The 26,862-nt window shown below is 37.9% G+C and overlaps 1 protein-coding gene across 1 annotated transcript in view; it reads left to right on the forward strand.

Annotated features, from left to right (window-relative positions):
• Window positions 1–26,862, forward strand: part of slc1a7a (solute carrier family 1 member 7a) — a 78,496-nt gene that overhangs the window by 7,633 nt on the left and 44,001 nt on the right. Inside the window, exon 2 of the mRNA XM_017420209.3 lies at window positions 12,260–12,339. Coding sequence (XP_017275698.1) covers window positions 12,260–12,339 — 80 coding nt within the window. The remainder of the gene's footprint in view (window positions 1–12,259; window positions 12,340–26,862) is intronic.

The following is a 26,862-nucleotide window of genomic DNA, read 5'->3' on the forward strand; positions in this document are numbered from 1 at the left end:
CATAAGGGGTCTTCGGGCTGCACTTCGTCTGGCCCCTCACCTAGGACCTGTCTGCCTTGGGTGACCCTACTAGGGGCATGAAGCCCCTGACAGCATAGCTCCTAGGATCATTGGGACACTCAAACCCCTCCACCACGATAAGGTGGCAGCCCAGGGAGAGGGGGAGGAACATCACAATTGCAAATTTGAACATCACAATTGCAAATTTTTTTCCCCAAATGTGAAGGACATGTTTTTTTTTTCTTTACTCTTTTTTAATGTTTTAATGTGAAACTGCCCATCTTTTGTCACTCAGATTGTCTTTGGCCTGAGTGAATCCATGGACAGGGATTAAGTGTCAGTCGCTCACAGAAACATAAAGTCAGCGTCATAATATTTGTTCTGACTTATGTAATTCAAATAAGACTGAATGAGAGGACGGATTGATATCAGAGAATGCCAAGAGGCTGCTTCAAAAGTACACCAAATTAAAAACCATGGATTCCATTAAAGGAATGCAACTCTTTCATGCCAGAGTTTTTAATTTAAATCGTTTAATGTAGAGAAATGGCTAAATCACCTTTGGTTAACTCCTGAAAATGACGTTTTGCAGGTTTTTTTACAGGTTTATGTGCATGATCAGTTTGTATTGTGGATGACTCTCAGCTACTACTACATCAAACTTAGCTCATTATTTGTAAGATTGATCAGTTATAGCAATTATTGTGCTTTCAAATGCCTGTTGCCTGGTGTGGCCATCTTACTCTGTGTTGCCTTCAGTAAAATCTGTCCAGTGGTTAATGAGATATTTAAGACAGAGTTAACTCCAAAGGCTCCAAAGTTTTAAACATAGCTCTGTTAGCACTCAGAGTATGTGTCAGCTACTACCACACCAAATCTTAGCTCAGGATACGTAGAACTGACTGAGTTATAGTCATTTTTATGTTTATAAGGTTGACTCCAAAAGTCAATCAGTTGTAGATGTACATTCAATCATTACCTCCTGAGTTTCATTAAAATTCAGTCACTGGTTCATATGATATTTTGGAAACACGACAGACAAGCAAACACACACGCACACACAGGCAAAAAACGAGCCAAAAAACCCATTACCACCTGCCTTTAGCTTTTCAGCAGCAGGTGATAATTAGGTTTTAACTTTAAAGATGAGATTTTGAAAGAAAACTAGATTGTTTTGAATTTTAACATGCACAAAGAAGATGTGGTTCAAGCATTAGATCAGAGGTCTGCAACCTGTGGCTCTGGGGCCACACGTGGCCCTTTGTAGCTTTGACCAAAGGTAATATGGAAATAGATAATATTTATATTCCTAAACACAAAAGAAAGGGCCAGTTTCATCAGTTTTCTGCTTAATTGTACTTAAACATATAAAATGACTGTGACAAAATATTACTAATAATATAAGGAAAAAACCAAATTGATCAGTTTGAAGTAGGAGTTTGTTAGCCTGTTAGCCGCTTCATTCATTTAACTTTTAGGGTCGGGTGACCTTCCTCTGAAATGCACCAGAAAAATTCAACATTTCTAACACAGGTGATGCAAGTTGTTAAAGGAAAAAGAACAAAAAATTAAACTTTGCACACATACCAATGTTAGAAGTCATCAAAAAAAGGCTTATCTTTGTAAAAAAAAAAAAAAAGAAGAAGTAAATATAGTCTTTGCCTTTATTAGAGGAAATAAGTCAAATAAATACCTAAAAATCTGGTCATTTTTTATGCTGACTAATAATTTCTGAGGATGTAGGACAATGCTGTATTACCTCAAAGTGGAATACCTACATTCTTAATTTACCATAAATATAATAAGGACTCACACTGGCTGCAGAGTTCAGTGTTTATATTTTATCAAAGGGGAATAAACAAAATGTTTCCTTGCATAAGAGTTTGGTATTTTTCTTTGTCATAAAATGTAAAAAGTACAAACAGATGTCAACAATTTACTTTAAATCTCTAATTTAATAATCTTTGAAATGATTGATGTTTTTACATGTCCCATTTTTATAACACTTAATGAGTTATGTTATATTTATTTTATGATTCAAGTTCATTTTTTGTGGCTCTGGACAGATTTATTTAGTGAGAGAAGAAGCAGACATGGCTCCTTTGACTGTAAAGTTTACAGATCATGCTTTAGAAAAACAATAACAAAAAAAAGCAAAGAACATGATTTGAGCACCATGATGGTGCACAGCGTCTTGTGAACATGTGAACAGCACTCCAAACTTTACAATTAGAAAATCAGGCTGTCTGACAAAAATGTCAGTGCAGGGAAGTTTAAAAAAACATCACTTTTTCCTCCCACAAAGTCTTTCTAAAGACTTTCTGGAGTCTATGATGATGGAAATGTCCAGCTTTATATGCATGCATGAAAGTGGTCACAGAGGTCACGTTGTGGACGTCATTGCAATGGACCGCTAAAAAGTTTTATGGTTCTGTTGTTGCTCGGGAGCTGTGGGTGCACAAAGGAAAAATGCAAAAAAAAAAGAAAGAAAAAACTGCTGAAAGCAAAAGCCAATAAATGTGGCACATTTTTTTTGTGCATGTGAATCATAGGTCAATGTTAGGTGATGAAAACAAACATTTAAAAAAAGTTCAAATAAAAATAATAAAATATAAGAACGGGACTGAAAAACGAGAATATACAAAAACTGCAAACAAAACTTTGAAAAATGACAAGAAAATGTGACTCCTTTAGAGGCGAAGTACTTCAGATATAAGTGAGTTGTTTTTACCTGCGAGACCGAGTAATGTTAATGTTTTTGAACAGCAGAGATTAAAAAATAAAATAATAAAAACAATCATAGCTAGATATGACTTCATGCATATGAATTTGTTTCATAGCTGGTATTTCATGACAGTGAAAAAGAACGTCTGATTGAATTTTCCATCCGTGATTCAGTCTAACTGCAGATATCTCATTAGCCTTTGGGATTTAAGGTTGCTGGCTGGATGCACAGTCAATAAAATACTTTATTTCTGAGAATATTTCCCATTGGCTTGGTCTGCAGCATCTGGCGAGGCAGAGGTCAGTAGAACGGACGCTAACCCAGAAGTCACGTCACAGATTCTGGTCTCCTTTTGGTTTACTTACATTTTAATTTACTTTTTGCTTCCTAATGCAGTATTATTTTTATTTTAAATGAACTGAGTGATTATTCAAGCGGCTGATGTTTAGAATGTATTTAACTCTTAAGTTCTCCGGCTTATTTAATTCTGTTACCATGCAGTTGTTTCTAATTAGCACATTTTTAAATGTTAACTTTTACAAAATGGCCGACTGTATTGTTGCCAAATCTGCCTCTCCACCACCTAGCAGCAGGATCTGATATGTGGAAAATATTTTGTAATCCTTTCTCAACACATCTACTTTATTTCAAATGAACTATTTCCTTAGCATTTTAAACTTGAAACATTTTAGTGAAAGATGAAAAGTATTCCTGATGTGTAATATAATTATAATACTGAATGGACATTTCAGCCGTTTTGATTTGGGATTCTAAAGGTTATGATCAAGAAATATCTTGTCTGTTGTAGATATAATGCAAAATTATTGGTAGTGTTAGTGTTTAAAAAACAGCATTCACACAAACTGCTCTGAAATCTGGAAGTTATATGTTTGTTTTTTTTTTACTAGAGTTCACTTTTGAACCAGTTTTTGAATTTATTTTATTTAAAATCATGATCATACATAATAATTATCACGAACATGGTTTTAAACCTGGACATGTTTTCTGTGAAAGGAGAAGCTCCTGTCCTGGTGTCAAAATACAGCTCTGTAGCTCCTGACCTGGAGACGACTGGGACGACTATGTGACGTTTTCAAGAGAACACCCCTCAGTTACGTTAGCGAAAAAGTTTTTTTAGAGGTTTATGTTGAAAGAGCAGTCCCATTTCAGTTGTTATTTTTAATGGCACGTCCTGGCCAAGAGACATTTCTAAAGAGAATTACAGCATGTAATCGAACAGACAGCTTTGTATTGCAGCTTCAACAATGTCAGAGATTTTAATGATTAGTTGCTTTTGCAGACTCCCTGCTAATTTTTCAGCACAAAGAAAAGCTTTTGTTAAATTTCTACCAAATGCAGAGTTCAGGCAACGGCTTTTGTCAAGAAGCAAAAACAGCTGCAGTTCATAAAAGAATCTCTAGATGATCAATATCATAACAATGGCACAACAAAAGCCTGCATGCACAAAAAACCAGGCTTAAAGAATCTATAAGTCTGTTAGAATGAGTACAAATGTGAGCTTTGTGTGTGTGTGTGTGTGTAGGTGTGTGTGTGTGTGTGTGTGTGGATGCACCAAACGTCTGACACAGCGTTTGTTTCTCCGTTAGCAGATGCCAGGAAGCAGTGACAGCTGTGCTTGTCCTTCACAGCCCCACACACAATGCAAACGAACACACATGTGCATCCACATATGTGTACACACACAGAGACGCACACACATTTGTCCTAAAAGCTCTGCCACTCCAAAACACTGGCAAAAAAAAGCTTTTATTGGTCCATCATCTCTTTACATGGACGTGATGTACTTTCAACAGGCGAAGCGGGTCAATAAGGTCAGGTGGGGCGCAGCTTCGCTAAAAAAACTCATTCACCTCACAAAGTAGTTCCTCCTATTAAATAATGTCAAATACGTAATTACTTAACTTGCTGTGTATTGTTTTCTTCTCTGTGTTTTTTAAATTATCAATTTTAAATGGAATTTAAATGGTTTTTGTTGATTTTCACTCAGTTTTTTAACTTATGGAGCGCGACAGGTCAGCCACACGTTCTTCAGTAGATCTATCATATTTCCATGTGGGCAGTGATCAGAACTGCAGGCAGCTCCAATAGAGTCTCTTTGGGGCATAAATAGGTCTGCCTCATGGACACATTCTGCTGGTTTTCTACTACTAACACTTGACCTCATGTGATCTTATTTAACACAGGAATGGCTGCAGCAAAACCTGATGGGTCCAACACTGGAGATATATTGTTTAAAATCAATTTGTCAGACTAAAATTAGAAGATAAATTAACAGCGGCTTGGAGCAGACAGATCACACATGACCTGAACATTGAAAACTAAAGACAGAGAGGAGATTAACAACAGGACATTTTCTCAAACATGGTCAGCTTTTTCACCCACATGTGGATCTTATTTAACTAATTAAATGGCTTCTGAATATAATGGTTGGGGCTTTAAAGCAAAAGGGGTGAATATATATACGCATGCACATGTCTTCAGTTTTATATTCATTAGAATTACTTTACAGAAGTCCCCCCCCCCTGGTATCTTTTTAAACCGGATTATTGCAGATTTATTACTTCAAATCAAATTAGAAATCCAATCCAGAAAGCCGTGTACCTGTCTGTCAGTTTTTATTTTAACTGTGTAAAATAAAATACGGCCATTTCGGTTGGCTGTGGGTGGATGTGGGTTGGGTGTGCACAAAAAAATGAAAAATAAATATGTCCATTTAGACATATATCCAGTCTTTCTTTACAGAAAATGTAATGCAAATTGTAAAACTTTTGTGACTAGGAAACGAATGCCTGCTCCACTAATATTTATGCTCAAGAACCTCTACTGACTTACAGTTTGTTTATTAGTTTTTTTTTTTTCTTCATGAGCTTTTTTTTTCCTCCTAGTGTCATCCAATGAACCTTTTAAAAAGCGTTTCTGCCATTAGTCTATGAAAGATGGAAACAGCTGCTTAGCTGAAACTTACTGCACAGATGGGAAACAATGATCTGTGAGCGACTATCATTAGAGCCTGTTGAGGAGTCGAGAGTTTTATTGCCTGGCTGAGCAGATGTGCAGTCAGTGGTAAACTGAGTTAGAGTTCTTTATTAGGAGGATCAAAAAGGAGGCTTCAGCCTCGGAGGGAGGTTTGACTTGCTTGTGGTCAGAATTTAAGTGGATGGGCTGGTGTCACGCATCCTTGATACACCTCAGGGGCAAAGTTTGGACTCTACTCACCTCTTCAAGGACTCAGCTTTGCGCTTCATTTTCAAAAATATGGTGAAAGACTCGTTGGCAGAAGTGTTTGTGAGTGTTTGAAAATCACATATTGCAGACATACTGTTTCATTGTTAGTACAGCAGTTGAGACTTGTGCCAGGGTGGGAAAGGCACCACCAAACTGCAGTTTTTCCCCTCTTATTGATGTCACATTAGCATTTAGAAAGTCTCTCAGCTCTTCTCTCGTCTCTGAACTTCCTTGGAGTGAAGCCAGAAGCTCAGACAGATCCAGATCAGGACCACTGTGGGCTTTCACCATACTAATGACAGCTTCAGGGCATTCTGTAGAGTGAAGTTTGTCCTCATATAAGCGCTCAGTAAAAAGCTTCCTGTAAGTTCTGAATCGTTTCCTCAGCAGCACTGAGAAGGTCAAAAATATTGATTATTCTAAGCTGAGGTGAGGATGAGTTTCTGCTTTAAACAAACCATTTTTGTCATCATCTTATAGCAGACACATAAGTTCCTGGAGTATATTATTGCTATTCTCTAACCAGGTTTGATAAATACAACCCCTGGCAAAAATAATGGACTCACCACTCTTTGATGATACTTTTTCAATTGTTTCATTTTGTATAAATAAGAGAAATAAATACCAGACATGCTACAAAACTGGCATTAGGAACAATAAAAAAAGAAAGAAATATAATTGTTGTAGTCTGTAACAATTGCCTTTTTAGATAAATGAGAAGAAAAGATTATGGAATCACTCTGTAATTTGTAGTGCTAAAACAAACACCTGCATCAGAATAAATCTGCGAACAAGAAGCACTCAGAGAGCGCAAACCTCCACCAAGGCCATAGCACCATTAAAAAAATATTCCGATCCGTATTGTGATCCAGATCACCACCAAAATATAATCTATTGTTTCTTGTGACAACCCCAACGTTTACATAAAAGTTTCATAAAAATCTGTTCATTAGGATTTAAGTAATCTTTTGAACAGACAAACAAACCAACACCAATGAAAACGTAACCTCCCTGGTGGAGAAAATTAATTTTCACCTTGGAGAGCTGCTGCTCAAAGCAGATTGACATGAATCACGGCTCCAACTCCAGAGATGTCAGCTGAAACAAAGGAGAGGATCATGAAACTTCTTCAAGAAGGTAAATCATCACAGATTGTTGCAAAAGATGTTGATTGTTTCCAGTCAGCTGGGTCTAAAATCTGGATTCAGTTCAAACAAAATGAGAAGGTTGGAAAAGTGAAGCAGACTGGTCAACCAGAGAAGACGTCAAAGCGTCAAGATGGAAAACTTCAAGCTAAATGTCTTGAAAACTGAAAATGCAAACAAAACAAAAGAGAAACAAGTGGAGTCATCTAAAAGAAATGGGATTTACATCCAGAGAAGTCAAATAAAACCATCATTACCTCCCAAACAGAAAAGAAGAAGGTGGCAGTGGACTAAAAGAAAGCAGTCATGGACTGAGGGGGACTGGATGAAAGTGTTGGGTCAGGGAAAGACACGGGGGAGACGGCAGTCCTTACATCTTCAATAAATGTCCAAGTCTACAGTGAGATTTTGGACACTTTTCTTATTCCATCAGTTCAAAGGTCGTTTGGTGATGAGGACTTCATTTTTCAAAATGATAAAGCATCTTGCCATCGTGCAAAGAACATGAAAACTTTCCATCAAACATGTATAAAGTTAAAGGCAAACAGTCCAGATCTCAGTCCAGCTGAAAATCTCTGCTGGAAATGAAAGAAAATGGTCAATGATAAGACTCCAACCCTCAAAGCTGATCTTTAACAGCAATAAGAGACAGACTGATGAAGAGTACTGTTTGTCATCAGTTCGGTTCATCCTCAGAGGATTCAAGCTGTTAGAAGGAAAGAGGAGGCACAACAAAGTACTAATGGTTCAGTGTTTCTCTCATGTTTCCATAATTTTTCTTCTACTTGATCTAAAAAAAGCAGTTGTGACTGACAACAACAATTATCTTTCTTTGTTGTTTTTTTCTTTTTATTGTTCCTAGTGCCAGACAGTTGAAATTTTGAAAAATGACAGTTTTGTAGCATGTCAGTGATTTTTATTTATACAAAATTAAACAAGTAAAGGAACATCTTCCAAGAGTGCTGATTCCATCATTTTTACCAGGGGTTGTACAACTCAGTATTTGTTCCAATGGTGCTGGGCAGGTGAGGTGCCTTGGAGCTGAGGCTAAAAAGGTCAATCTTGCTTTCATCAGACCAGAAAATCTTGTTTCTTGCAGTCTGAGAGGCCTTCAAGCAGGCTTCAAGCAGCTTTCACATATTTTTGCCCTGATGAGAAGAAACTACACAGGATCTCTGAAGCTCACTTAAAAAGACTGTCATGTTCTTGGTTTCCTCTCTCACTAAGGTCCCTCTCCCTCGATTGCTCAGTTTGGTTGTGGGACCAGTTCCTGGAAGAGTACTGGTTGTGCCAAATTTCGTCTATTTGAGAATCATGGAGCCACTAATCTCTTGGGAACCTTCAGTGCAGCAGAAATATTTTTGTAGCCTTCCTCAGATCTGGGCCTTGTGAAAATACTGTCACATGTGGACTCCAAATGGAAGTATAGAAACATCTCATCTAAATCTGAACTAAATTTCCACCCTCTTTTACTTTTAATTAATTGATTTCACTTTGTCATACAGTACTAAGTGTGGATTACTGAGAAAAACATCTGAACAACAGTAGCTGCAACATAATAAAATGGCAAAAAGTAAAAGAGGCCTTAATTCTTCCTGAAGCAACTGTATGTCCTTGTATGAGTTTTTTTGTTACTAATATTTAATTTTGTTTTACTGCAAGTGTTTGAAGAACCATAATATCTGAAATGAACTAAATACAATGAGTTTAGATTATGATAAACTAAACTTATGAAATACCTTCCTTTGTGATTTTAATGTAAAAATGTCACCTGAAAACTGAGCCTTTAAAAGAAAACTGCTTTGTGTTTATTGACAGGTCCTTGTCTGTGCATTCAGAGAACTAAAGACACTTGCTAAAGTCACCTAACTTTTTGATGAAACACGTGAACAACAACAAACGTGACTAAATTAACAGATGACTCATAAAGCTGAGAAATCTTCCTCCCAGTTTCACTAATTGGGCTTGTAACGGCTGCAAAACATCTGAGGAGCTACTGATAACGAATCGCAGTGCAACCTTTAATGCTTTACTGTTTGGTGCCCCACGAACAAAACACTGTTTATGTCATGTTTATGAAACATGAACAAACCATCACAACATTATCAAATAATTAAATAAATCATCATATGGTCCCTGTATATGTAAATCCAAAGTATATTTTATGAGCAGTCTATAATTAGAAATGTACAATAGCTGGTTAATGAACCTTTTTCTTTCTGTTTCACACCTACAGCAGACACACTGACACCTGTTCAGTTACTTAAAGGCGACAGATGTGAGTGGCAGAGGGCTGAAATAGGATATAATGTGTTTTTAGTTGAAAATGAAAAAGTATACACCTCTCAAGTTCATATCATAGGCTTAAAAACAACAGAAAATCTACCACTGAAACAGCAGGGAGTCAGTACCACATGACCTGCCAACCCAGTCTCACAACAAAATATATAAATAGCTAGGTTTTTCCAAAGCACAATGATCAAAAAAAAGTAAGATGACAAAATCTTCCATACACTTTACCCTTTCTAAACATGCAGACGTAATCGACATCTTGTCATGTGACAATGTTCCCTACATCACAGTGAAAATGTTCAACACTTGTGATTTGGCTACAAACATCATTTAGACTCTGACAGATTAGATCAGAAGTTCCACATCCATTCTGCACCATTTTGTAGGCATTCGTAGGGTTAGAGAAATCTACGGCTACATTTTTTACTGTTCAGGTCACATTTGTCAGATGAACACTGTCCTACATGGAACAACAATGGAATTTGCTCCCTTAACACTGGATTATGACCCCTTACAAAAATCAGACAGAATGTGGATGGTTTTTACAGGTTCTTGAGGAGGTTTTCAGTGTATTAAGAAGGCAGCAGGCTCCCCATTACATGTGATAGAGTGTAAAAGGTCATGGAGTGTTTTGAGCATGTACAGAACTTCCTTAGTGAGGTTGTGGTGGTTTATCATAGTGAAAGCTGCGTATCGGGGTCCTGAGAGGAATGCTGAAGATTTCTGCACAGTACTGTATTTATGTGGAATCATTTGCCTTCATGTATGTATGAAGGAACATAATGTTATCTCAAAGTCCTGTAAATTGGTTGTCTCCTTCCACTTTTAGAATTTGCATAAAATTCTTGGAACATTTAAAGGGGAATTGAAAGTTTCACGAACAGTGGATGGAGGATTTGGACCCAAAGTGCAGACACACAAGGAGCTAGACAGTAAAACTAATTTATTTAAAGAAAAGAGACAAAAAAAAACCCAAATAGCAGATGTGACAGCAAAACTAACTAACAAAAACTCACAAGAAATGGCACATTGGGAACAGGAGGAGGAAGACACGAGGGAACCAGACTGAACATGACAGCAAACAAACGATGAACCAGTGGGTATGTGAAGTAGATGACCAGGCAGAGGGTGATTGATAAGTGGACACAGGTGAACTGATTGATAACAAGGAACAAACTACTGAGGGAGAGTGAGTGATGGCACAAGAAACAGAGTACAAAGGAGGGAAAGGACAAAACACAATACATCACAAGACTCAAAATAAAGCCATGGAAACACACAAGAAAATAAAAACCAATACACAAGATCCTAATAGAAAACTAAACACAGGGTAAACCAGGAAAAGGCTGAAATACAGAAACCTGTAAGGACACTCAGAGGGGACCCGGAAAATCAACCACACACAGGAGTGTACAAAAGGGAAAAACTCAGGGAGAGGACATCAAACACAGCACTGTAGAGCAGTGGACGGGTGGAGCAGAGGAACCGAGGGTCTGACGACAGGGTGATGCAGGAAACCAGTGGAACAGGCTTCTGTAGAAGCAATGAAGATCTCCACAAGGAGATCCAAAACGCAACACCCAGAGACTTTGTCGATGATAAGGCAGAGGTCATACACAGGAGGTCAGAGAGAGCAAACTTGGCTTTGAGGGGCAGGCGACAATCCGTGGTCGTGAGGCAGAACTTGGGTCAGGGTCCTGAAATCCAGAATAGAAGGCCTTGGCAGGAGGGGTAAATCCGTAGACAGAAAGGGGTCGTAGAACACTGAAGGCTTGGAAGGAAACACTGGATCTCTACTGGCTTGTGACTGTCGATAATCTGGCAAGGAAGCAGAGACTGAGGGGTATTTAAGTAGGGCAAGGCCCAGGTGGAACAGGTAAGCAATCAGGCATGGCAGGTGAGCAGAATGAGTGCTAAACACAGCATGGACAGGACATGAATCATAACAAAACCATAAACCTAGCTCAAAAAATAACTCAACTACCCAAATCCTGACAGCAAGGTGCTTTGAAGCTAACATAAATTGTAAAAAAAAGTCATAAAAGATGATTGTTTTTAGATCTAATCTAAAATTCATAAACAAAGACTTTTCCCTGATAAACTTTAACCTCCTCAGTGTCCTACAGTAGTCTGCCACAGCTGGTTGTCGCTCCTCCCATATGATCAGCCCACTTTGGGATTTTGAGACAAAAACTCTAAAAACAAGTCATTAACGTTTTAAATCAGAGAAATGGACCACTGGAGTGTTTTATGACAGATTAATCTAAAGAAAAACATGAAAACTCATTATTTTGTATACTTATTTCATTTCCCCTGTAAGGTCATGTTTTGCAAAAGTATTGAAAACTATAAAAAATATTTTTTTGAGCACCATCTCGTCATTGATTTTATTTGAAAAAGCAGCAGTCAGGAAGAAACAGCGACTTCTCTCTTACATCCAAACAACAACACACTCACTGTGATTGCCTGAAGGTCACAGGTCGTTGTTTACAGGAAGCAGAAAATAAGCTTTAGCTGAAAAAGCGTTCAGGTAATCTACAATCAGAAAAATCTGGGGAACTTTTAAAGGAAATTACTTTTTTTTCTAAAGCTTGCTCAGTCCTCCTTTCTATAAAAACCAATAACAAAAACGAAGGGTTTCTTTTATAATGAAAGCCAAGGTACAACAAGCTGTGGAGACAGAATCTGTGGGCCCATTTGAGAAGGCCTGTCAAGGTCTTATTTATAGATAATGTACTTGACTTTATTTACAGTTTGTCCCATAACAACAGCATAACAACACAGTGGTTGGTTGAAATAACTATTCAATACAATAAAATATTCATGAGGTTTTTTTTTCTTCTGCTTGCAGGAGGTGAAGTATTTTCAGTTTCCTGGAGAGCTGCTGATGAGGATGCTGAAGATGTTGATTTTGCCGCTTGTTGTATCCAGGTGAGAGGAATGGGAACACTTATAGTTATAGTCCCGATGTTTAAGTGGACAGAGTTACTTGAACATGTGTGTGAATTTACACGTATTGAATCTGAATCTATCAATCTGAGTCGGGACCACGCTATGGTCTCTATGACCTATTAGAATACTGCTGAAAAACCTCCTGTAGTACTTGCTAAAACATTTTTTTCTAGAGGTGGGGGTTATAATCTATTTTTAGATGCATCTGAGACATGGCTGAATCTGATTCTGATGCTGATTCATTTCACATGTCAAAAATCATTTTGCCGATGCTGATCTGTGCTGACACTTTAAAGGAATAGCCCGGTCAACTTTGAAGTGATGCTCTGTCAGTTTATAGAGATAAAGAAAGAGACAAGTCTTTGTCCAGGGTAGCCAAACCAGTAAAATTTTCAGGCTTATAAAACAAGTCTTTCTCAAAATAACGACCTGCCGCTGTTGTTTCTAGCTATCTTTCTACAGTTTTGCATGGCACTGTTTGTTTAGATGATTTCTGTGTTCTCAGCTGAACAATGTTCATGTTACTACATGAATGTACATGTAGACCATTATATGCCAATGTGCAGAGGCTGCTGAATGTAACCTTTGGTATGACTAAACAGATGGAGTGATACAATTAGCAGCCTCATGTCTGTCTATAATCTGCATTATTGCTAGTCAGCAGCCTGGGATTTATAAGGTTTTTTGACATGTTATTCTGCACTCTGTATTAGGCATGAAAATATATAAATCAGTGGTTATTTACTATGAGGAAAATAAGTCATAGTCGTTTTAGTTTGTAAATTTGTATTTCTGTCTCTGTATTTCAGTGTCACGGTGTTTTGGATAAACATCATAAGCTTACCAGCTGCCTCCTTTATTCACAAACCTGATAATCGCAAAAAACTGAGATGCATAATTAATGGTTTTATAATAGCATCGCAGCTCTCTGTGATCAAATCCAAACATCAGGTGCCTAAAGATTCCCACCTCTAGTATTTTCCATGTCAGCATCAGTTTCAGTCTTGCTGTGGAGGAGGAAACACCATCAGCAGCATGGAAAGCTGCAGGTGAAGGGGTTTTCTGTGCAGAACCTCCACCACATCCTGTCTTGTCCCGCAGGCCTGGCAACGATGAGAAAAAGTGCTTTCTGCTTTGCATTCAAAAGACAAATGATCCTTATTGAGGACCATTATGTGAACTCTCAGTTTGCCCTTGACAATCTAAAACAAGTTAAAATTGTACGGTTTTATTTTTTTTGTCACTAACATATCAGACACTATATTTGTTTTAAAATTTGCAGTTTTTAAATTCCTTCAGAAGAAGACACTTTTTTTGATAATTTGCAAAGCTCTCTGGATTCTAGGCAGCTTATTTCTAAGTTTGTGCATGCGTTTGATAAAACTGAACTAGAGTCTACTGTCAAGCGAGTGTTGGAAAGAGGATTTGTGCATTGATTTACCAGGAGTTCACTGATGATACGATGCTGTTCCATTATTAGCAGACACCAGCTGATTCCACTGAAGGTGGTTCAGCTTCGTGGCCCACTGTCCTGCATGTCTTAGATGTTTCCCTGCTCTAACACACCTGTTTCAAATTACTGAACTACCTACTCAGAATGGTGAGTTTTGCAGAAGCCTGTCAATGACTCATTCATGTCAGTGTGCTGAAGTAGGGAAACAGCTAAAACATTCAGGACAGTGGGCCACAAGGACTGGGGTTGGGGACCTCTGGTCTACATTATTCAAAAAGCAGGCTGGATAAATTTATCTTTCTGTTTCACCAATCCATGATATGTGTATGTTGTATCTTTGTTGTATCCTGTCCTTCTCTTGCTGAATTTTGGTGGAAAGTAATTGACTAGTACTCCAAAGCTTATGGAATAACTTTTCATTTCCATATATTTTATTGGTTGGCACAGTTTCCAACATCTTCACAAGTTTTCCTGGGTTTGAGGAAATTTCAGTTATTTAAATAAAAAGATTAAGGTTTTTGCAAACTGACTTAAGCTGGAAATTTCTGGAAACATAGGGGCCTTTCCTTGCTTGCTTGGATAGGACTAGCGTGGTGTAATTTTTTTTATTATCTTTGATGGATGTTCTAAATATTGCTCTGCAACCAATTATTTTAATGGCAGCCAATTTGTGATAGTAGCTTTTTTCTTTCGTTTGTGTTGTTATTATTACTCGAAGGTAATGCAAGACAAAGGTGGATGATAGTGTTTTGCCCATGTAAGTGTGTTGACGTTCATGTGTTTGTTTGTCTGACTGAAAATATCTTGTGAACCACTGGAAGCATTTTAATTAAACTCTCACCAGGTAATCATTAGATGTAGCGTACATTAACAACTCATTACCTTTTGAAGCCAACCTAATTCAAGATAGCCACCACAGCTAATCAACTTTAGTCAGTATAAAAATGGCTGTAACTCAGTCAGTTTAAATAAAATGTTCAAATGGCAAGTAAATGACAGCTGATTATGACACAGTATTTATTGATGCATGGGGGTGTGTGGATTGGTTGTTGCAGCCACATTGCCAAGAGTGTTGTTATAACTTCCTTTAGCGTGTTTCTAGTGCAGTTTGGATGAGGTGCGGTTGTTGCCTAGACATAAGGTCAGCGTCACCAGTTTTGCTTCAAATTCTTGACAACCAAACCATACCTGTGATACGCTATCACCACAGAGACAATTCAGTCATTTATTAAACTATTGAATATGTGCCAACTGAAATCAGAGCATGTCTCTGGACTTCTTCTGACTTAATGAAATATAAAAGCACTTTGGAAGCTACATGGACGTTCTGCTAAAAGCACCGGTGCCTCGTCAGGATAAGGTGTTTGAGTTTTGGTTTGAAGTGACATCAAAGTTTTACTATAAATTATGCACCAATGAGGAAAATTGTTTGAGAAGTTCAACCCAGATTCATTTCTGAGCATTGTCTCAGTACCTCTAACATTTAAAACACAGGCATGCTGCCCTGCACCATATTAATCATTCATTTCTGTCTTTTTTTAAAAGGTGTTGAGAGATGGAACATGATTCTGAGCATTCAAGAGGGAAATTCACAAAATAACTCTGAAAATCAGTTGTTGCTGTGTATATATATATATATATATATATATATATATATATATATATATATGAAAACCCATAAATCATTCAGTGTTTGATCTCAGTTTGTTTATTTTTTTTCTCAATGCTGATTTATTAGATTGTTTAGCCGAACCTCCATGAGCCCTGTTGCATGGCTGCATGATGATTGGGGTAGATGAAAAGCGCATACTTGATGAGATTGTTGTTGCACCCAATTACCTTCTCCAACATTCGGGATTAAAGAGAGTAATATTTCTGTGGAAGTAAAGCTGGTGTCCTTTTATAGCTTCAGATGCATTCTTTAGTAGAGCACCGCGTGCCAGATTTTATAGTTTGATTATTTTAGGACCAAAGCTTTTAGTTGCCTGCATGAGGTCAGTGATTTCTGTAACACACATAAAAAAAAACTTTCAAAACAAATCATGCAAACGCACGGGTTACATGCAGGCTGCCTTGTGCAATAAGCTACTTACAATCCATGCAACAGCAAAGACTGGATGAGAAGTTAATCCTCCCCTCTCTCTGTCTCTCTGTCTGTCTCCCTCTTTGTCTTTATCTCTGTCTGTTAGTGTTTATGAGCATTTCTCTTCTGTATTTTCCCTTTTGTGTCATTTAGGCACAGCCTGATAGGCAGATGTGTTACAGCCGCGTCACTACATGGTCATGATCCATTCCTCCAGTTTTACAGCCTCAGAGTATCGTTTCGGAGCATACAGTATATCCTGACAAACATGGTCACATTACTGCAAGTGACTAATCTGTAGCGGTCCTTGCAGGCAGAAGGGAATGGGAAGGGAAAGGTTCCACAAACGGGTTCAGCACATGGGAATGCAGAAACAATCAGGGTGATTATTTAGAGCTCAGGCTTTGAGTCTGCAGCTCCCTGTGCCTGCCAGCGAATTGGTGGAGGCAATAACGAATAATGAAGGTGGAAGGTGTAGCTTGTTAGTTCACAGCTGTTGTGCTTCGACTAATCATCACCCACCCACACACTCGAAGATGATTTGGAAAAAATATCAGTGAATCTTTTGTGACATGCATGCCAATCCAACTGCTGTTACATTATTTTTTTGAAATGTTGCATGTCCTGCTTTTTCTTCCTCCTCCTGTGTGTGTCTGACTGGGTTCCACGGACCGGCTGCTTGACATCATGCGTGGTACAGTAGGGCTTATCTATGGGTGAATATCCTCTCTGGCCCTATAGCCTGTCTGTCCGCATTTTTCCCCTCCCATTGCCATCTGCGCTCCAACCAAAGCGGAAACCAGATTATCCCATGACTGCGTCACGCAGAACCAATGGCCACCGCACAAACCACCTCCGTAGGCTTCATGTTGCTTTCACTGTTTGTCCAGTTTAATCAAAATCTTGTTAGAATAGACAGTCCCTGACAAAGCACTCAGTAATTCATTTGGTCAGCTTTTTCTTTTACAGAGGGGTTTTATTTTGATAGTCTTTGAATGGTTTTGTTGAATTTAGATGTGATGGTTAAAGATGAATTGAGGTTTTTATAGATACACAGCAATGAAAATCGAGCACTGAACCTTGACATAGAGGAAGCAGATCTAAGTGGGTGGGTTTTTAGAAAAATATGCCCTAAATTTAACAAAGAGCAGTTTCTTATTAGGTAAAAGTGCAGTAATTTCACCAACACCTGCCCCAAGCGTTTTACCTTAATTCTATGTGTGTGTGTTTTAAACAATGACAATTATTTTAATTAACATAAGGCACTTTATGATGATTTTTATTTTATTGTTGTCTGCAGAGTTCAGATAATAAGTAAAACATAAGATAAAGGGTTTTTAGTAAAACACCATGTGTGTTTGCTTTGTGGCACAGTATTTGCTAGACAGGAACAGGCCTAAAGGCTTAATGACTTTTTTTTTCTTAATTTAAATTTATCAAAGAGGCTAAAAAGCTTTTTTTCTAACATCATCACTAGTTTGATTTATTGGTTGCTGGACATTTTAATATTGAGATCACACAGGGTGAGGTTGATCAGCATTTTACCAGATGTTCCTTTTTCGTCTACAGATTTCCCTCAGGGTTTGTGCTTTTCTGTCTTTTATTTGTTTTATTCACAAATGACTGTAGAAGCTGTCATGAGCGCCACATTATTAAATTTGTTGATGATTCTGCCATTGTGTCCCTCCTCAGCAGTGACGACCTGTAGTGAGTGAATCTGTCAGTAGATGTCATTTGTCGTTTTTAAATATCACTGTGGCAAAAGGTAAAAAAGTTTGGATTTAATTTAATCAGAAACCCTTCCGTAACCCTGTCTCTTTTTTGATAAATAATCAGGCTGTTGAGAGAACATCAGTATCAGGGATACAAATTTTATGAAAACAGTTTACGCTTGTTTTATTGAATCTATTATTTTTATTTGGCTGTTGATCGTTTTCTGTTAATCAGAAAAACTCCCTGTAAGATATTTTGTAATGTGTGGTAAAAAATTGCTTGAACTTCCTTCCAGGAGCTCAGTGACTTGTGTAAGATCAGGTGTTTGACAAAAACCAGCTGCATCTTGGTCTATCCAGGTCGTCCACTGAACAAAGAGTTTGTTTTGCTTCTGTCAGAGCAAAGATCCACTCTGTCATAATGTAGAACAAGAAGTGTATTATTCCATCTTGTATCAGCCTTTTAGATGCTGATATGTAATTGTAAATGTGTTTCACATGAGTCTTATTTAGTCATGGATTTGATTTTTGTTTTAGTTTTTTTTTGCATTAGGTTCATTGTTATTTTATGTTTCTGTAATTCTCTTTTATTCCTTGTTTACCCTGTGTTTAGTTTAATATTAGGTTCTGCTCCCTGTGCCCTATGTTTCCCCTGTCACTATTCACCTGCCCTCAGCTCAGTTTTCCTCCAGTCAGCCTGTCACGCCCACCTTCACCTGTCCTGATTTAATAATCAGTCACCTGTGTCCATGTCCTCATCAGCCTCTGCCTTTATAATCAGTTCTTTAGCTTCCAATACTCTCTGGTTCATTCATTCTGCGTTCAGGTTTGTCTCTGCTGTTGTTTATCTGTTTTCTTCATGCCATGGTCAAGCCCTTGTGTCATCCTCCTCATGTTCCCTTTTTTCGTTAATAAAGCAGTTTTCTTTTCAAATCAACATGAGCCTGCATTCCGGGTTCGTTCAGCACAAACATTACATATTTATATTCTAGGTTCTGTTTCAAGTTGTGAACCTTATTGCTCCTTGAGGGTAATAGCATACTGGTGAAGCCGGCCCTCCTGCAGGAATATTCTAATTCTTCTGCTTGAATAAATTTGTCACCCAGGATTTCTAATATATCGTTAGCGTGAACTGCTATGGAGATTCTTTAGAATTCTTTTGTTTTAGGACGGCAGCAATCCACTTTGTTCTTAGCAAACTAGCCACTAGCTTATAACTTTACTTCCTTACTATGTAAATTTTTATTTTCTCATCTAACAGTGAAATCATTCACATACATAGTACTGTAAGACAGTGAACATGTTGCTACAATGTTTATATGAACACAGGGAAATCCAATGTTAGCTGCTTGTATTGCTAATAATTGTTAGCCTGGTTATCAAACACAACATTTAGCAAATCCTGATGTTCTGAGTTGCAGCTGGAACACAGTTCAGTTAGGTGTGACGTTATTCATACTCAGGTCTGGGTTTTGTCTTCTGAGGTAAATGTTATGCAGCATTAGTTTACACTTTTTGTTTTATAATCTTGGTCAAGTATTTTCAGCTGCTGATCAGACCATGTGTAATTTTCATAAAAAATAATATATCAATCAAGAGCAAAACTGTGATGTTTTTTCTCTCTCTAATGCCCTTTTTAGACCTAAAAAATATAACATGAAGTGATTCATCAGTCTATATAACCGACAGCATTCAGTCAATCTGGCATTGGTCAATTTTTCTTTTTCTCTGACTTTATTCAAACATGTCTGTAAATGTGATGGAAATGGTAACTCTATAATAAAAGTCATTTGTGGGAGACAGAACACACTATAATAGAGGTATAATATAAAAAAACCTTCAGAGTCAATGCTTTCTCATGACAGTGTGTAATTTTATCATGAAAATCCATACCAAGCCGAGCATTCAGTGGTTGTTTAATAAAGGGTGGCTGTTAATTTGTAAAAAATACTGTATATTCTTTATTTTTTACGTGATGACACCATTTCCACAATTGCTGTGGCTTTGTCAGATAAGAAGCGGCACCCCACACAGAAAACGTGGCATTTTGACATACAGCATATGTTAATTTGTCCCCAAAAAAGCTAACGAATGAAAATTGTTTTCATTGATGAAATTAAAGTAGATGTGAAAATAATAATATTTGAATTTGCACCTAATTACCAAAGACAAAATCTAATTCTGCCAGAATAATTTGACTGATATTTGTCAGATTCCTCAAAACAGATGACTGGAAGCCAGTTTAGCTCAGTTTTACTGTGTATGTTTGGTCACGTGACAGCACCTGTTCAGAATTTTATGGTGTTGAGAGGAATATATGATTTCCATGTTATAATTAGATCTGTGTGCCAATCTTCACCTGTAGCTATGAGCTATTGGAAATGACCAAATGACAATACTGTAAATACAAGTGGCTGAAATGAGGTTCCTCCCCAGAGTGGCTGGACTGAAAAGCTTAGTGTTGAATCGCTGCTCCTCTGCACTGAAAGGAACCAGTTGAGTTGTTTAAGTATCTGGTAATGATGTCTTCAAAGGGAGTGTTTCAGAAATGTTCCACTGGGAGGAGACAACAGGACAGACCCAGGTCTCGCTGGAGATAATTGATCTGGCCTGGGAATGCTTTGAAGGACTTGCTGTGGAGCTAGAAGAGGTAGCTGAGGAGAGGGAGGTCTGAGGAGTTCTGTTTAAGCTGCTGTCCAAGCAACCTTGTCCTGGATGGGCGTCAAAATATGGATGGATGGATGGATGGATGGATGGATGGATGGATGGATGGATGGATGGATGGATGGATGGATGGATGGATGGATGGATGGATGGTAGTACACTGTTCTGTCACAAAATGTTATGAAAATGTTTAAGGGGGTACATTTAACAAAGGACCCTTCCATATTCGGCTGCCAACCCAATAATGGGAAGCGCCGCGTGTGTGAAATGAGTTTAACGTATCAAACATTTATAAATTTGACTTTGCTTTGCTTGAGTATTTCGTGTTGTGAATGTTAATCTGAGGCTTTAAAACACCAGCAGTTCAAACTGTGCACTTTCACAGTCAGTTTAGTTCATTTAAATAAAATAAAAGCAAAGACGAATTTTGCTTAAAACCCACTTAGAAAATTACTTACATGGAGGAAGGAGGGAAAGGATGATAAATGGCGATAGTACATTTTCTGATGCCAAATTTGAGCCCCCTCTGAAGTAAAACTGTCCAAAGTCTTTTCACTTTTCTACTTTGTCTTTCGGCTGCTCCTTTCTGAGTGGTCGCCACAGCAGATTAGCTGCTTCCACAGCACAGTAGGGGGTTGTGGTTAACCTGGGCCTTGACCAATCCAGTAAGGCTGTGGTAGGATCTGGTTTGACTGCCGTAGATCTAGTAGGACAGTCATAGAAACAGTAAAACAGTCGTAGATCTGGTAGGACAATCGTAAGTCTGGTAGGACAGTCGTAGATCCGCATTTTTGTTTTGGAACAAGCTTTACACCAGATGCCCTACCTGACGCAACCCTCACCATTTATTCAGGCTGGGGACCGGCACCAGAAGTACACAAAAAGTGCTCCTTCCAATATCTTTTGACTTTTCTAATTTGCTGAAATGTTTGACAGCAATATGTCCATGGTTAAGATTAGATGAAAAACATATAGAGTTTTACAAAAACATTAATTTAGGGGTCATCCATAAGCATCATGTAGTTTTAACTCATTCCTCCACAAAACAATAGCCAAAGTAAAATTGCCACGTCGCAGTTTCTGTGCTTTTATTATCACCTGTCACTAAGGGGTGTAACAACATCTCGTGTCACAAGATTAAAATGTCACAAGATTTCCAGTAGAGTTGAAAACTGCACCGCATGATCAAGCTGCAGTCAGCATGACATCCTCTGGTGAAATTAGCTCATTAGATGTTCTTCTGGTTTTAATAGTTCGTGTGGCAGCCGTTTAAACATGTCAGGCAAAAGGACCAGCTCGGCACGTCGCTCAAGCTGTTTCATTATCTGTGTGTTCATCAGGCTGTGATGAGTTTCATAAAAATAAAAGAATAAAAAGCATTCAAAGACATGCAATCTGTTCTGACTGATAAATAAGAAACACTGGAAAAGGTTAAGTTCATCTTTTTGCATGAATATTTTGAAATAGATAAGAGTCAGTTTTAAAAAATATTTTTCAAATCTCATAGATAGATAGATAGATAGATAGATAGATAGATAGATAGATAGATAGATAGATAGATAGATAGATAGATAGATAGATAGATAGATAGATAGATAGATAGATAGATAGATAGATAGATAGATAGATAGATAGATAGATAGATAGATAGATAGATAGATAGATTTTGTTTGTTTATTGTGCATTAATTTGGTTTTCTAGACATTCTTTATGAACAGAGGTCATTTGAAATGATATGATGTTTTATTATGGCCTGCCAAAGCTCACTAAATCTGTGGCTGATTTTCTTTTTTCTTATCCTTTCCAGTTTAGCAGCAGACAGTGAGGTATGCCCCAGCTATCAGTGGGTGGCCAGTGGCTTTTGCTGGTTCTGAAGTTCATGACTGCTGTCATAAACATTAAATTAGTTGCCACACGGTCACTCTTGCAAAATGACGAAAATTCTTGGTAAAACACAGCAAACTTTTCATCATGCCTGTTTTATTTCTTTTTTTCCCTAGTCAAGATGGCAACTGATCTTACAAAGCCCCAAAAATTTATGTTGAGCTAAAATTTGGCGTGGTAGTAGCTGAGCATCATTCCTCAATGCATACTTTAAGCAGTACAAATTGTGCAACAGCTTTACTGAAAACACTGGCATCAACCTGTTTGTCTGTTAGCAAAACATCTCCTGAACCAGAAGATGGATTTTAAAGTCTCAAAAAAATAATCATTGGGCATGCGTATATCTACAACTGATTAACTTTTGGAGTCAGTCCAATTCAAGATGGCCACCACAGCTAAAAGACACAAGTTAACACAGAAATGGATACAACTTAGTCAGGTTTACAGAGCTAAACTTGAGCTAAAGTTTGATGTGGTAGTAGCTGAGAGTAATTAACAACACATACTCTGAGAGCTAATACATTTTACAAGATGTTGCAGTATTGCATGATTTGTCCATAACATAATTCAGAAACGACTAGACGACTAGAACTCTTTCTCTTTTCATCACAGGATTTTCTTAATCTCACAGTGAAGAGAGGCAGATAAATACAGCACAGCTGAACGGAGCTGTTGGAGTTTCTCTTTCTGAGTCATTCAGAAGTTCAGAAAACTACAGGAATCCAAGCTGAACTCTCAGAAAACTTTCAGAAAAATGAGAAACCGGTGAATAGAGCTTTATTTTTCAGGCTATACAATGACAGGTGCTCTGTTTTACCAGAGGACACTTTTGTATTGATTGTCACGCAACAGAAAGTACAGCATCAAAGGCTGGTTTTACACAGGAGTAAAGCAGCTCTTTCAAAGAAAAGAAATCTCTGTATTTGATGGAGCTGTTATGTAGACTTCAAGAAATATTGACACGAAATGCTATTCAACCTGTTTTGAACCATGATCCTTTTCTATGTGAATACATTGTGCTCCTCTTCACTTCTCTGTCAATCATCTGTTGGTTATTTTTTATTTTTGGACTGGGAAAGGTTTTAAAGCACATGATAATATTGAATCCATTCTACGAACTTAATGCTGTGCAGTTGTATACATGTTAGGTGTTCAACTTCAGCTGTCGGAGCCGTTGTGAGCTTCTCGCCTGAGAAATTGTTGTGGAGTTAAATTGTCTTAAATAGTAAATACTTAAATAGTATTAAATAGTATTAAAGGCCTAGCATTTCTTGAAGGAACGCATATCGTCCACTACTTTTCCTGCCAGAGTTTTAGGCTGAGACCATCTTATGATGATGGCGTTGTTTCCGTTTTTGGGCAAACCTTAAAAATGTTAAGCGGTATGTCATGCATTATTATAGTCAGAGTATGTGTTGTGAATGACTTGTAGCACTTTAAATTTTAGGTCAGTGCCTGTAAAATTGACTCAGATAAAAGCATGATTGTGTTGGCTAATGTTGATTAGCTGTAGTGGCCATCTTGAATTGGGATGACTCATGGTAATGGTAATCAGTTATGATGTGCATCCAGTGGTTACTTTCTGATAAGTTAAGGTAAAAACATTCTTGTATTGGCAGTGGGCGTTAATTAAAGCTTTGCATATAGGAACTGGAAGTTATGCAGTCAAGTACCTATAATTATCTGAGCTGCTGAAGCAAAGGTTACGGTGTCACTCCTCAGTGCCACTGATAACCACCTTCGAAGAGGCCGCTGCCTTCTCTCTTTCATCTGGATGTGGGATTACTGTAATGCTCTTGCCCAGCAAAGGTGGAGCAGGGAGGACCGTAAGCCCCTTATGGTCCAGAAGTCTTGTGGCAGATCTGCTGTCCGTGTGCTCCCAGCATCCCGACCAGAGAGGCTGCTCGTGGCAGGTGACCTGCCGTAATGCCAGCTGGTCTCACAGGTCTCAGCTGCAGATAACGTGGATCCAGCTTTCAGTAGACAGCTGTGATTTGTCGAATTTAAGAGATTTGTAAAGTTTTCATCACTGACCAAAACAAGAATGTAACAGAAAAAAAAGTAAAATATATGCTGTGTTTGCTACAGTTTTCTGCTTCAGATTTCCCCCCTTTTATTCATCAGTCATTACATTGCAATTTACAGCAATTTACAGACTTGTTTAGGTTTTCCATCATGGCAAAATTTAATGATACACTCCTTCAGTTTAGAAAAAAATATATTAATCTGGTCCCTACCAGGTTGTAAGCCTGTAAATACAACCTCTAAAATAACATATCATGTGTTATGTAGCTTCATAGCCACCTTTAACAGCAGTAACTTGATGTTATATGAACTCTGGTGTCTCTCAGATTGAATTTCACCCAACCCTTCTTTACAACTTTACTTCGGTTCATTGAGGTTTGCAGGTTTTTGTTTCTGCTCAGCTCTCTAAGGTCATACCACAGCGTTTCAGTCAGGTTGAGGTTCTGGACTTTGACTGGGTTGCTGCAACACTTTGATTTGTTTCATTCTGAGCTGCTCTGCTGTAAAGTAACTGCTGTATTTGGGATCTTTGTTCTGTTGTGCCATGACCCGGTTTGGTCCAAGCCTTAGCTGTGGGACATTTGACTCGAGAGTATTTTGGTTTGCAAAGGAGTTCATGGTCGACTCAATGACTGCAATGAGCCCAAGTCCTGTGGCTGCAAAACAAGGCCAAGCTATCACCCCTCCATCACTCTGCTGATAGTTGGTATGAGGTGTTTGTCCTGATATGGTGTGTTTAGTTTTCTCCAAACATGCAGCTGTGCATTATGGGTAAACATTTATATTTTGGTCTTTAATGCCCAAAGGACATTATTTCGTAAGTCTTGTGGTGTGTTCAAATGAATCTTCACAAACTTATTCCGGGCTTTCATGTTCTTTTTAAAGAAAATAGGCTTTCTCCTGACAGCTCTTCCAAACAAACCATATTCGTTCAGTGTTGTTCCAGTTGTACTATAATGAGCTTTAACATTTACCCTGCTAACTAAGGCTTGTAGAGTCTGAAACAGAGCTCTTGTTTTATTGCTCAATTTTTATTATTTGTCATTTCAAAAGCCTTGCTCAGTCTGAACTTGGGGTGGATTTGCTAAGGCATTCACTCACATGAGGAGTGGCAGTTGTCTTACGTATTTTCTCCTTGTAAATAATTTATCTCTCTGTATGTGGATGCAGTTCACATTCTTAGGAAATTGTATGTAGCGTGAAACAACCAACCCCTCCTTTTCCCTACCCTCTGATCTTCACTCACCTTCCTACAGACTGTCCACGTGGAAGTTTCCCTGGTATCGCTTGGATACGTTTTTTACTTTGAGAGTTTCAAACACACACATAATATCTAATCTACAGAGACAATATGTTTTTTGTTCATTCTTTTTTATATTTTTCCTAAGGCTCAAAAGTAAATATTTTATATTATATTTCTTTTAAAACTGAAACCTTTGAAATATGCTTGAATATGATGTGTTTGTGTTATCTAATTAGAGTACGAGTCAAATGTTTCGACAAAGTTTATTTACATAATTAGCCTTTGTCATTACAGGAAATGCCTAAATGACTTAACCTCATTGTTACATGAACTTGGTAATCCCAAATTATCATAGTTGGGTGATTTAAATGTCCAATTTTTATTTGCACATTATAATTATGTTTCATATTCTGTGCTCATAACAGAATCCTTTGGAACAGGAAAGATAATTTGCTCGGTGAAGCCCTCAGCTTCTGAGCTTGACATGTCAGCTCTTAGCTGGCTTTCGGTACCTTTAGTTCAGTTTAGTTTTAGCTTTATATTGTGTGTGTTTTCAAGATTTCATTTAGATTATCTTAGCTCATATTTTAGATATTGTTTGTGTGTTTTATGACTGTATTTTTGTGTTCATGTGTTGTAAAGCACTTTGCTGAAAAGTGCTATATAAATAAATTTGAATTCACTTGACTTGATTGGCTTGTGACAATCTGACATGTCCTTTGACATAAAACCAACAGAGCAGAGATATCTGCTACTCTTCCTCCCCATCTTCCTCCTCTTCTTCGTCTTACCTCAGCATTTTCCAAACCATACGTTCATTTAGTTTTGTCTTGTTTATTCATAGACACCACATTACATCCAGTCCTGACACCACCAGCTGAGAATTTCAGACCAAACAGAAGTCGTCACCTTACCCTCTAGTGGCCTTGAGCGAGACGCTGTTATTATTACATTTTTAAAAGGCAAATTTGGTCTAATGATGAGCAGTATATTAAAAAAACTCCCTGTCCTTAACAGATTTAACCACCTGGTACCCTGATGAACAAGTGCTTATGTAAATGTTCCTTCTCACATCTGCCATATGCTTTTTAATCCTTCCCAGACTGATGAACAGCAACAGTTGTTTCTTTAGGGTCATTGCTGATGTCTTTCCACCCTGGCATTGTGTAAACTCACACCTTTATGCCTCAAAGAAGCAAACATCCAAGGCTAGAGGTGGTCACACTGACAATGATAAGTTATTCAAACATTCGATTAGCAGCTCCTGGCTACTCCTCCTGAATTTAATGGAGTTAGATGTTAAGGATACAGGGTGTCATTCTTCACATTTTTTCTTTTTTTTTCATTATATTAATTTACTTCACCTGTGCAAGGTGCACTCTTTCTTTCACTGGATGCCTGAATAAGCCTTCAACCCTGAACAGGACAAAGTACAGAA

This window comes from Kryptolebias marmoratus, linkage group LG20 (assembly GCF_001649575.2).
Source record: "Kryptolebias marmoratus isolate JLee-2015 linkage group LG20, ASM164957v2, whole genome shotgun sequence".
NCBI lineage: Eukaryota > Metazoa > Chordata > Actinopteri > Cyprinodontiformes > Rivulidae > Kryptolebias > Kryptolebias marmoratus.